The 12,100-nt window shown below is 40.1% G+C and overlaps 1 protein-coding gene across 1 annotated transcript; it reads left to right on the top strand.

Annotated features, from left to right (window-relative positions):
• Positions 1-3,045: 3,045 nt before the first annotated feature.
• On the top strand, positions 3,046-11,649 carry ncam3 (neural cell adhesion molecule 3). The gene is made up of 16 exons (XM_079561148.1): positions 3,046-3,255; positions 3,593-3,664; positions 3,736-3,933; positions 4,129-4,266; positions 4,338-4,478; positions 4,553-4,670; positions 5,703-5,857; positions 5,932-6,065; positions 6,160-6,295; positions 6,382-6,549; positions 9,731-9,850; positions 10,115-10,242; positions 10,451-10,619; positions 10,681-10,876; positions 10,961-11,089; positions 11,273-11,649. Exons 1-16 carry the CDS (start codon positions 3,192-3,194, stop codon positions 11,313-11,315), a joined length of 2,109 nt encoding a protein of 702 aa, XP_079417274.1. The 5' UTR covers positions 3,046-3,191; the 3' UTR covers positions 11,316-11,649.
• The last annotated feature ends 451 nt before the right edge of the window (positions 11,650-12,100 follow it).

The following is a 12,100-nucleotide window of genomic DNA, read 5'->3' as shown; positions in this document are numbered from 1 at the left end:
GAGTTCTGTTTATACTGCCTGGCTGTTTGTTTGCCCCATTGTCCTCGCTCCTGTACTACCATGATGTCATAGACTTCATGAGTAGACTGACGCTGATAGCATCTGCAAGAAGAACTTCCTGCTTTGTTCTGCAGGGCCCCGGCACGTGAACAGTCCAGTGTCAGCAACTTTAAGGATGGATTGATTCATAGAAAATGTGATGTGTAAAAAAAATGCATTTAGGTAGCTAGCTATGCTAAATATATTAGAAACAATAAAAACAAGTCATGCACTTCCTGTAGTTTTGAAATGATCTCTTTGATTTTATCTGTGCAGACACTACATTGATGTTTCAGGTTAGAGTTTTACGACACTCCCTGACTGTCCCACTGTAAGGGAGTGTCCACTGCAGTCACGACACACAGGGACTGTCTCTATGTCCTTCCTGTTTGTCTCGTCCTCCTGTCTTCACTCTAACTCACTGCCATTGTTTGTCCCTGTACTATTTGTAGAGTAACATGGTCTATTTTCATACAGATGTTGCTGTATCTTGAATAAACCAAGTCTGAGGTACACATTGTTCACCACCTCCACGCTTTTGCTATGAAAAAAAAAACGGCTCACAGGCTTCTTAATGATTTGGCACTCATCACTAGAGATGGTACTTTTTTACTGCAAGTTTAAAAAATCCACTTGACAAAAAACTTTCTTTTTTGTGAGACAGAGCTTCATTAAGGTTCCAAGCCTAAATAAACATGTGGAGAACGGTCTGAATTTCTCTTAAACGCAGCATAATAAATATTGGTTGACCATGCTGTACATCCCTGCACTAGAGACTATTGACTGCATTGAAAGGCAAGTCCAAATATATTTAAAGGGTGTGTGCTCCTGTCTCTGAGATGACTTCAATAACTAACCCTTAATCACCCAGCTTTGAAGCACATCCCCCTGCCAAGTAACCTCTACAATGCCACAACATCACAATAAATTAAGAAAAGAATCTATGATGATGAAATAGTGGTATACAAATATTGCAACAATACTAGATCAGGCTTGATATAAGATAAGATAAGATAAGATAAGATAAGATAAGATAAGATAAGATAAGATAAGATAAGATAAACCTTTATTGATCTCACAAAGGAGAAATTCACTTGTTACAGCCGGCGTTCAAGAAGAAGAGTTAATAAAGTGCAGCTGATACAGAGATTATTGCACAATGTATGTTACTTTGCTATGCTTATACTTTCATGTAGTGAGTTCATCACAGTGAGTGTGCCCACCCTTGCTAATGGCTCTTGTTAGCAGACCTCATTATGAGCACACTCCATTGTAATGAGCCATTTCTGATAATGAGGTGATAGGCGGCCCCTTTGGACAATGGCCCTTTGATTGGTCAACCGTTCAGCTACGAAATGGTGGGATGGCCTTCCTGGCGTCTGACCAATAGATGCTATAGGGCCCAGTGGAGTTCAAGTGCTATTACGTAGATAAAGGAGAATGACGCAGTACAGCATTTACTACAATATCAAACTCTAACTCATACATGCATGTTTGGAAGAAACATTCTTCTATCTCAAATGAATAATTCATAAAATAAAAAATAAATGATGCTCTGTGATCAAGGTCATGAATTGGGCAGGTGTCCCTGTACAGACATGAGCTCTGTCATTCAAGATTCAAGATTTTTTTTTTTTTTTTAGACACTGCAACAGAACATTTTAAGTGCATCAAATGTGCATTGCATTGCTTTTTATTATTTTTAAATTATTGTTGTTATTTTCAATAATTTCATGGCTTATTTTTACTTCAGTGCTATAGTATGACCATGAAAGCTATGGTTGCAATAAGGCAACAATGTGACGTCAAATTGCCCATAAATCTGACATCCTGCCTGCCAAATGTTTCTTGGAAAACAACAGCAGCAGAGATTTTAAAACAAGCACTGCTTGCTGTTTATGTTTATAGAAAGAGTTTGACCCCCTTTCATGAATGATTGAGCGATAAAACTATCGCTCTCCATCTCCCCCCCCAAGGACAGCAGCCCCCGCCTTTATCCGGAGGAGAGAGAAGCAGAGTCACACGGGGAAGGGGTCAATTCATGTAAAATTATTTATGCACTTTCCCTTTAATCTTCATCATGCTAAATGTGCACTAGTTTTTGCCCTTAACTATTTGACATGTTTTCAACTAACAATCACATTGTTCAATCACATGAAGAAAAAGGTAACATAATGATCATTTTATTACTGGTTTAAATTGGAACAACCTGATGAAATAAATATGTCAATGTGCATGAATATGTCAAGAAGCATATTAGATTATGTTTATTGTTTGTATTTATTTACTAAAACTGTGGTTTTTCGGTTTGTTGCCTCAAGTTCGTTGGAAATGGGGATGTGCTGGAATGCAACATTTTCACCATACTCACGTTTTTGCATTTCCACCTTGTATTCTACTACTCTGTCTACCCAAAAAGTGGTTGAAATATTGTTTCCCCTAATATGAAAAGTCATGCCATTGAGGATTAAAAGTCTATAGAGCATACTTGTTCTACTCATTTCAGCATAACATAACATAATACCAGCGGGCGTTACTTGACAAGCATCTTTTATCCTTCAGTGTGTTTTCAATTATATATATTATTTCACTAAGTTATGAAGCTGGAATTACTGTACTTTTGCCAATTTGTCACAGCTGGAATAAAGCATAATATGGCAATGAGTGGTTAGGATAGATAATACAGTCTAACTTACATGATGTATAATTGGAAATGAGATGATTTTATTCTGCTGCTGCCTTTTTCATCAGGTGCTGTCAAGATCAACCATATTGACTGTTGCCAAAATGACAGAAACAAAATGATTCAGTGTAATTGTATTTGGGCAACGTGAGTATCTAAAGCATTCAGTCCCCAAAAGTACTTGTTTCTTTCATGAATGTCCAAAATTTGGGGAGTTGCGTTGAGCTTGTGGTGGTCACTCCCTTCACTGTCTCCAGCGACACACCCCTCTCCCTTCCTCTGCAGTCATCTCTACTGCTCATCTGTCCCTATATAACCCCAGCAAGACCCTCTGTACAACCAAACCTCGACCATAAGGGCAACAGGTGTCTTTCTTTCACCGTTTTACATTGTGAATCTTTTTTTTTTCCAGTTTGTGTATTAGTTTGAGAAGAGCCCCGGGAAGTCCACCTGCTTCTAAGTGGACGCAATGAGAAACTCTGTAGCCATGTGGACGACAGCATCACTAATGATGCTCATCATCTGCAGCACGGGTAAGATCCATCAACTTCGTTTCACAAGATTTGAGAACCAGTACGCACAGTAGCTTTGTTAGTAGAATAGAGGTTATGCAGATTATATCACTGCATGGTAACAAAAGTCAAATGAGCTTCAATGTTGACTTGTGAAATCCAATCCAGGAATATTGAGGATTTTGTTCACAAAAAACATGATTTAAGCAGCAATCCTCCGTAGTCGCAGTCATTAATGTGTAGTATTCAAAGACGGTGCCTGGTAATTCATCAAACTGGACTGATAGGGCTATAAATGCAAATCACAGCCCCTAATGAAACACAATGCATTTTTTTAAATCACTTTCTTCTATTTTAGATGCCAAGTTAGCTATAATAACAACAAACCAGGACATTCAGGTGGGAGAGGAGATATTACTGTTGTGCAAAGGTGAGTATTTTAGTTCTCATACACATATTATGCATAACTTTCTTATTCATTAATCGTTATTAACTTTTCAGCAAGTGGAGAAGGAGAGATTACCTGGCATAAAGATGGAGAGGAAATCGATGATGAAGAAATAGTGTCTAAAGTGGATGAAACTTCCTCTAAACTGAAGATTGCCAAGGCTTCATTTCGGGACGCAGGCAGATACATCTGTAAATGTGACTTTGAATCAGGACACAATGATGAAGCCCAGACTCTGCTATTTATATATGGTAAGAAGCCTAATATTACTACAAATGCATGGTAATAAAGAATCTGTTATAGAGATAAAAAAGAGTCTGTAAATCCTGGCTAAAAATGTATTAGGGATTCAAAATGGCTGTTTCTCTGAATTATTTCTTTGCAAATATTTGTGTCTTCTATGGTGATGAACAGTGAGTATCTTTGATTGTATTTTGCTTTTACAGAGGGCCCATCATTTGGAAACACGACAACCTACCATGAGTTTTTGGAAGGCACAGACGGTGTTGTCCCGTGTGCTGTGTCGGGACAGCCAGCAGTGAACGTTGTGTGGCTCAGAGACAAGCAGGAGATCTCCATCAACAGTAGGCCTATAAACACAGATCTCTCAGTAGCTTCAGTTGTGCTATTTCGTGACATCTAACCTAAAAACCAGGTGAAAGGCGTGTATGGCAAAAGGACAGCACTCTTTTCATCGGGACTGTGAAGAGAGAGGATGCAGGGACATACGTGTGCCAAGCTCAGATCAGAGGGAGGCAAATCTTCCGGTCGCTGTCTGTATCTGTGGTCATCAACGGTTAGTATGTTCTGCTGCATATTCAAAGGCTTCTGAGTTCAACAAAAACACTAACATACATACATTAATCGCAGCTCCTCCAAGAGTCCACATGAAAGAGGAGGTGAAGAAGGTGATGGCGGGACCTGAAGCCAATGTATCTTTGTTGTGTTTAGTGGATGGGCAACCAAAACCAAACATCACCTGGACCATGTAAGATACTCACCTTGGAGAGGTTCTTTAATTGTTTCTCATAAAATGCTATAAATGCTCAATAGTGGGCCAATATTCTGTAGTTCGTTGGGCCATATATGCAAGAGGATGATGTTTTGAGATAGCAATTGGCCATAAGTTGGTGATTTGTAGGCACTTTAAAGTTGTTTTCCTGTCCAACTAAAATACTATATAAGGATTTAAGGGGAGACACTACAGGCGAAACTAATTTTTTTCAGTTTTCAGGTTTAGGGCCAATAGGGCCAAATTGGTCTCTGAACATACAAGCTTTCACCCGGAAACAGAAAATATGCCTAATCTTCACAATAGCATGTTTAAATATTGCACTGATTCAATGTTCCCCCATAGACTTATATGGGACAATGCAATTTCAAGGGCCTTTTTCTCAAAACACATTTTTCTGTCATTGTGGCGACACTATGTCCACGTCAGTCGGACCTAAAGACTTCAAATTTTCCAGCCTTGGACTGAACAATATTTGGAAGATTTTTTCAGAGGGATTTTTTATTATCTAATTCCTAGCCCCATTTATTGAGTTTTGAATGTCAAAAAATAAGGCGAAAATTACATTTTTTTACACATTTTTCCACTAAAAAACAGCTTATTTTAAAACTAAACAAGAAATCCAAAATCCCCTCTGAAAACGTCTTGGTAACTCATTCATCAATAAAATGAAACAATAAATTTGAATGTAGCTCTATCCATTATTCAGATCTCGTCGCCGAAAAAATGGGAAATTTGGGGCATTTTTGGGCATAAAACACCTTGTTCTTATATGAAAAGATAAAATGACAGAAAACTTGCGATGTATTTTTTTCCTCACATTTATGCCAGGTAATCTACAGCAAAACTTTCAAATTGATATCTGTTAATATACATTTGTTCCCTAATCACCTGCAGTGTCTCGCCTTAAGACAACAATAACACAACTAACCTGCATCACAGACTGTTGTCATGTTTGGGAGACGCAAACAGGGAATCATTTGCTTGTATGTTTGGTGCTATATCCAGGCCAGTGCCCTTTGACCCGCCTCGACATCAGTTCAACTCCGACCGCAGCCAGCTCAGCATCCTGTCCGTGACGCACGAGGACTACGGAGAGTACGTCTGCACGGCCGCAAACAAAATCGGGGAGAGCGCTGCCACTATTATGCTTCACGTGTTTGGTCAGTAGCCCGTGAAACCTCCTGAGATTTAAAGAAATGCAGCGCATGCAAATGACCTTGAAGTGTGATTTCAGAGGCCCCTGAGGTGTTGGTTTCGGCCGAGCAGCAGATCGCGTCCGTGGGTGAGCGAGTGTCCGTGTCTTGCAATGTCTCTGGGCATCCTCATCCAGAGCTCCATTGGCTCAACAAACTCAATGGTCAAGCAATAGTAAGAGCAGTATTTTCCCCTCGAATGTATGCAATATATATAATATCCTTACTTTGAATGTGCGCTTTTAACCTGATGGGTTTGATGTCGCCAGGGTCAAGAATCAGGCCGTGTGCGCGTGGCGGACGGCGTGTTGTTGATTGACGATATAGTGCCCTCTGATGGCGGCTTGTATTCTTGCATGGCAGTGAGCAGTTCAGGGAATGCATCTAGGGACGTTTCAATCCAGAGTAAGTCATGCTTTAGATTTAAACAGCGCGTTCATACCCGTGCTATTGAGTGAAGATATAACACTGTAATTTTGTCCGGTCCACAGCGCAGCCGGGCCCTCCTCTGTACCTCTCAGTCTCACCTGGACCAACATCGGTCCTCTTCAGCCTTAAAACCCTGCCTGTGAATGGAGGGACACCCATCACCAGCTTTGTCCTGCAGTGGAGACAAAGTCCGAACGAGCAATGGAAGGAGATTACAGTCCCTGTTTCAGGTATAGCGGTGGATTTATCTGTACAATTATTTTTCCTGCGTAGGTGAACTAGTATTCTATTTGTTGTACCGCTGCAGGGTTATTGCCGTATGTTTTTGCTGTGGGTATGAAAAATAGGCCAAATAATACATATTAATGGCATGTTTTTTTATTTCAAGTCTGGTCATTGAATCCTTTTTACATGGCCAGGAAAAGACAACATTTAAAGCCACATGTTGCACTTCAGCCCCGTTCTTGTGGCTCTTTGACAGTATAGTGACAGGTGGTCTGGTTTAAACCTGGTTTGGTCTTGGTTAGGGCTGGGCGATATGGACCAAAAGTCACATCCCGATATATTTAGGTTGAATACCGATATACGATATATATATATATATCCCAAGACTTTTTCCGCAAAGTGAGAACTGTGAAATGCAGTGGCGGCTGGTGATGTGAAAACCAGGGGGGGCTGTTGCCTCGACCTAACTTCAATTATATTTTAGAAGATACTTATAAACATTGTTTTTAACTTAAAAAAGAAAGTTATCTTTGGGGCATTTAATATTATTATTTTATGTAGAATATATTCAAAACGTATTGTTTAGTTTTATTCAACTAAAAAATAAATAATTTCTGACTAAACCGTAACGATAATCACTATACATATTTGTATTGTGCACCACTGAGTGTGTTTTGTACCAACAGAACCAAACAAAGGCAGGAGGTGTTTCCTCTTTGATTTCATGAACAGTTTTAGTCCCAGACCTGCTGTGGTTTCATTATGAGCCTCAGAGCCACAGGTTTAAACCCGTATAAACCGTCAGACAAATGATCCGGTCAGAAATAATGTGCAGCTCACGTATAGACGAGAGTCCTCCTCCTCCTCCTCCTCCTGTAGCACCTGGAGCTCCTCCTGTAGCACCTGGAGCTCCTCCTGTAGCACCTGGAGCTCCTCCTGTAGCACCTGGAGCTCCTCCTCTGTTTCCCTCAGTGAATGAATGACGTTCCCCTCTCCTGTCGTAGCTCCTCCTCACGGTCCTGAATCTTCTCTCCATCAAATGTCCACGTCCTGGGACAGAACTGCCTGTCCAAGTCAGCGAGGGTTGTCCCAAAGTGTGAAATAAACAAGCAGCAGCTAAAGCAGACGAGCTAGTTAGCATCGTCATGCTACCTCCAGGAAAGTCCGTTAAGACGTGACTTCTGACTGAAGAAAGTTGTCCCAAGTCCATTAGTTTGACTAAGTCCTTTCATCTCCTCTCAGGAAACAACACGAAGCTCCTCCGTCTCTCAAATGAGAAGTTTTTCCTCCGATCGTCCGTGAGCTCAGAGCTGCTCCCACAACGAGCTACTCACGTTTGTTTACAGTAGCGCTTCCTCGTCTTTCAGCTGTCAAATCCCCGATGGGCGCTTGGCCTCAGCGCCCATCGGGGATTTATTATTGCGCGTCTCTGATTGGTTGAATTAATGATATACAGTGACGTTTTTATACCATATCAGAGCGCCATTGGTTAGATGTTTGGGGCGCTGTTCCTGCCGCCCCGAGCACAAAACTACACATTTATGAGACTGTGTTACAGCGGTTACAGCACAAGATGAACCAGGCAGACAAAATGACACGCTCCCTCACCTCCGCTCCCCCTCCCTCCACTGTATAAAAGACCTGTATATAAGAAAGTTAGGATTTTGCTAAGCTTAAAACTTTTTATTTTATTTGCATAAATGATAGGAGGGGCGGCGCCCCACTGCCCATAATGGACCAGCCGCCACTGGTGAAATGAAATGTTAAGTAAAAGTCAAATACAAGTGTTTTTTTTGAAAACTCATTATAAAATGTAAACATAAACACTGTATAACAAAGCTCTGTAAGGTGCACATTTAAACAAAAAACATATCTTAAGTAAGATAAAAGATATCGTTGTCGTATATTCATCCCCCACATGTTCCAACAATGTCTTAATGTGTAGAATGAGGCCAGACCTGTTCACCACAACTGCCTCTCAAATCCTGCACTGTCACTCAAAAAGTTGTTACTTCGGTCCGAAGTGCCGTCATGCACAAGCTTAATATAGAAGGTGCAGTAACACGCATGACCTGAGGCAGCAGTAGTGAGTATAAAATGGCCAAATTGCATCCAGCCTCTTTAATAGCTTGAAGTGAATTTGAAATATCCCGCGATATGGTCTAATTCCATATCTTATTTAAAAATATATTGATATATCTTAAAGGAATAGGCCACCGTTTTTACATACTGTGATATGCTCTTACCTCACTTTAGACGAGTTAATATATCCCCGTCTGGTCTTTGTCCGTGCGCTCTGTCACGCAAACGGAGCACATACGCAGCCTCTCCCACATGTCATATAGCTCCAAAAAAGCTCACGATAGAAGCTACCAAGCTCTTCCACGTGTTCCCTATTTAAATAAAGTTACGTGAAGTGTTTTCATGCGAAGTATATTTACACAGAAATGTAACGTGTCGATTTTATAAGCAAATAAAAAGGGGGACTATATTGTGAGGCGTAATGATACGAGGAGCAAAACGTCCGCGCAGTAACTCCTAAAGACCTCCCCCGCTCACTTCCGTCAATAACCTTTAGGAGTTACTGCGCGGACGTTTTACTCCTCGTATCATTACGCCTCACAATATAGTCCCCCTTTTTATCTGCTTATAAAATCGACACGTTACATTTCTGTGTAAATATACTTCGCATGAAAACACTTCACGTAACTTTATTTAAATAGGGAACACGTGGAAGAGCTTGGTAGCTTCTGTCGTGAGCTTTTTTGGAGCTATATGACATGTGGGAGAGGCTGCGTATGTGCTCCGTTTGCCTGGCAGAGCGCGCGGACAAAGACCAGACGGGGATATATTAACACGTCTAAAGTGAGGTAAGAGCATATCACAGTATGTAAAAACGGTGGCCTATTCCTTTAAATATCGATATATCGCCCAGCCCTAGTCTTGGTTCGGACATGCTATAGTCCTGTCTAATTTCATGAGACCCAGTTTAGTGTTGTTTAGAACTGGTTTCATTTTTCATCGTAAATGCACTAATAACAAATATAACAATTTTTTGGTGGTGTTTTTTGGAGTTCTTCTTTCATCTGGTTATGCCTTCTAATCTAATGTGTCCCATTACACATAGGCCTACTGCTTATGTACATTTAGTTTCATTGCTTTCATTCATTTTGTTTGTTGTTTTAGATGCTCTGGCCATCACTTCACTGAAGCCTTACACAAAGTACGCAGTTCGTTTTGCAGCTCTTAATGCTGTGGGTGTGGGAGAGTTCTCTGACACCAACAACATTCGAACTCTAGGAATGCGTAAGTAATGTACCTGTTGCAGCTTATTCATTAAGCATTTGCTATAACAGATTTCCTATTTAACAGTCCATCTGCAATCATTCATTTTCCTGTTCACTCTTTATCCCCATCTTTACATGTTTTGCTGCTGCTCATATTCATTGATCTTTCTTGCTGATGCATTTTGAAAGAAGGTGAAGCATTTCTAACATATAAACACATCTGTTATGTATATCAAGTCATATAGTATTTACTGTAGCATATTAATACTTGGTTTCTTTGCAGGAGAGCCAGACAGCCCCATCCTATTGACAGACCGAATAAAAATCGAAGGCAACTCTTTCTTCATTCCACTCAAGCAAACTGATGATGGTGGATCTCCTTTATTAAGCTTCAGTGTACGCTATAAACAGGCAAGTAGCAATATGCACATGAACAATCTCTATTAGAAGAAGAAGAAGAAATACAGATATTATTATTAATCTAAAAACAAAGCTTTAGATGTTTTGTATCCCGAACTGTAGTTACTATTAACTATGAACGAAGTTGGGTCAAATATGTATTATTTTGATAACGCAATAACAATAACTGTATTCATCTTCTTCTCTTTATCACACCCAGTATACAGAGGCCGCTGAGTGGAAAGAAATGCAGTTATCCAGAAATGCAGATTCAGTTTTCCTTCAAAACCTGTCTTTCGGCTCTGACTATGACCTGGAAGTGATGGCTCTCAACGCCAACGGTTCCTCCATCCCTGCCCGCTTCAACTTCACCATCGCGGAGCAGCCCTGTAAGTGGTCTCTTATTTCTAAGACACCGTAAAGAAACTGAGTGTGCTTTCCCGTTTGCAGACAAAGGCAGCAGCATGACCAAAGGCAGTGTGGTTGGCATTGTGCTGGTGATTTTCCTGGTAGTTTTCTTAGCGGTTGACGCTACATGTTGCTATAGAAACCGCTGCGGTCTTCTCATGACAATTGCAGTAAAGATTTTTGGACAAAAAGTACCAGGGCTCAAAATGCTTGAAGAAGGAGATGCCAATGTTAATGGGTATGTTGTTAAGTCAATGTAAGCAAGTAGTTAGCAGTTACTTATAGTGGTTCTCTCAAATAATGATGTCTGAATTTGTTACAGGGTGAAGCTGAAGGGCATCACCTCCAGGGGGAGCTCACACCAGCTCGCACAGCTCGCTCTTCAGGCCTCAAAAGATCTGGGCCAGCGCAAAGATGCCAGATGTGACAAGGCACCACTCACCAAAAATGAGTATGTTCATTCAGAAATGTGTATTGTTTTGGATATTTTCAGTCCAACAACTTATGTTATATTATGTTTGTTTAACCTTGGCCTGAAGAATATTTGATTTTTTGTAATATTTTCTTTTATCATAGGCTATGGTCAAGGCATTTTGGCTACCACTTAAATTCATTATTATTGTTTTTTCTACAGGAAAAAGCAAGCAGGCCGTGAGCTGTCCAATGCAAATGCATAAGATCATGGGAAGAGGAGAGACTTTCAGTCTGAACTGCTGCTCCTTCCACAAACTGCTCCTGAATCAGACAGCAGCTTGTACTGACGACTCAGTGCTCTTCTCAGACTCCAGACGGCATTGTGACACTGTATATTTATTAAGTTGAATGACCATTTACAGGGTATGCTTAGCCAATAGGTCTTTGTTAAATCAATCTTTTAACTGTAAAGACAAATGTTTACTAATGTAAATGATATTCACACTAGCAGTCTGGTAAAACCCTAGTATAGACAGAAGTGCTATCTTTTGTTATATTTTGGTATTTTCAAGATGGCTGCTTTCCTTCTTTTCTTTTTTATCATTTTCTGAACAGAATACCTGATTTATTTATTTAGCAGGCAAAGTTACTTTATCGCATCTGTGACTACATTTGATAATTAAACATACATAGAATCAAAAATACAACTTTAAAATCAAAAGCTATAGATATATGTATTTGTTTACATTGGAAATTGGCTAAAGTTTTAATTTTATAATGGTTTCTTTGTCCAGCACTGTACATAGCTGTAAATACACTGACTGATGTAAAATGTACAGATAGTATTTTTTATGGCTTTGCAATAAATTCCAACGTTTTAAGTAGACCCTAGGCAGCTATGTTGGAGTTGGGGTATTATTTGTGTGGTTTCATAGTGCATGGCACTTATTCCATTATGGCAACAGCAGCAAATTGAGTGGCAAGTCTGCAATGTTAAACTGTTGATTCGTCACTTAAGGACTAACCCTAATAGTCCAAGTCCAAGCAT

The sequence above is a fragment of the Gobius niger genome (assembly GCF_951799975.1).
Source record: "Gobius niger genome assembly, chromosome: 8".
NCBI lineage: Eukaryota > Metazoa > Chordata > Actinopteri > Gobiiformes > Gobiidae > Gobius > Gobius niger.
The sequence above is the reverse complement of the archived record's forward strand: the minus strand, read 5'-3'. Positions and strand labels throughout refer to the sequence as shown.

Coding starts and splice junctions, on each gene's coding strand:
- ncam3 (XM_079561148.1), top strand. CDS start 3,192: ATGAGAAACTCTGTAGCCATGTGGACGACAGCATCACTAATGATGCTC. Junction 6,066..6,159: donor AACTCAATGGTCAAGCAATA/GTAAGAGCAGTA, acceptor TGATGTCGCCAG/GGTCAAGAATCAGGCCGTGT. Junction 9,851..10,114: donor CATTCGAACTCTAGGAATGC/GTAAGTAATGTA, acceptor GTTTCTTTGCAG/GAGAGCCAGACAGCCCCATC.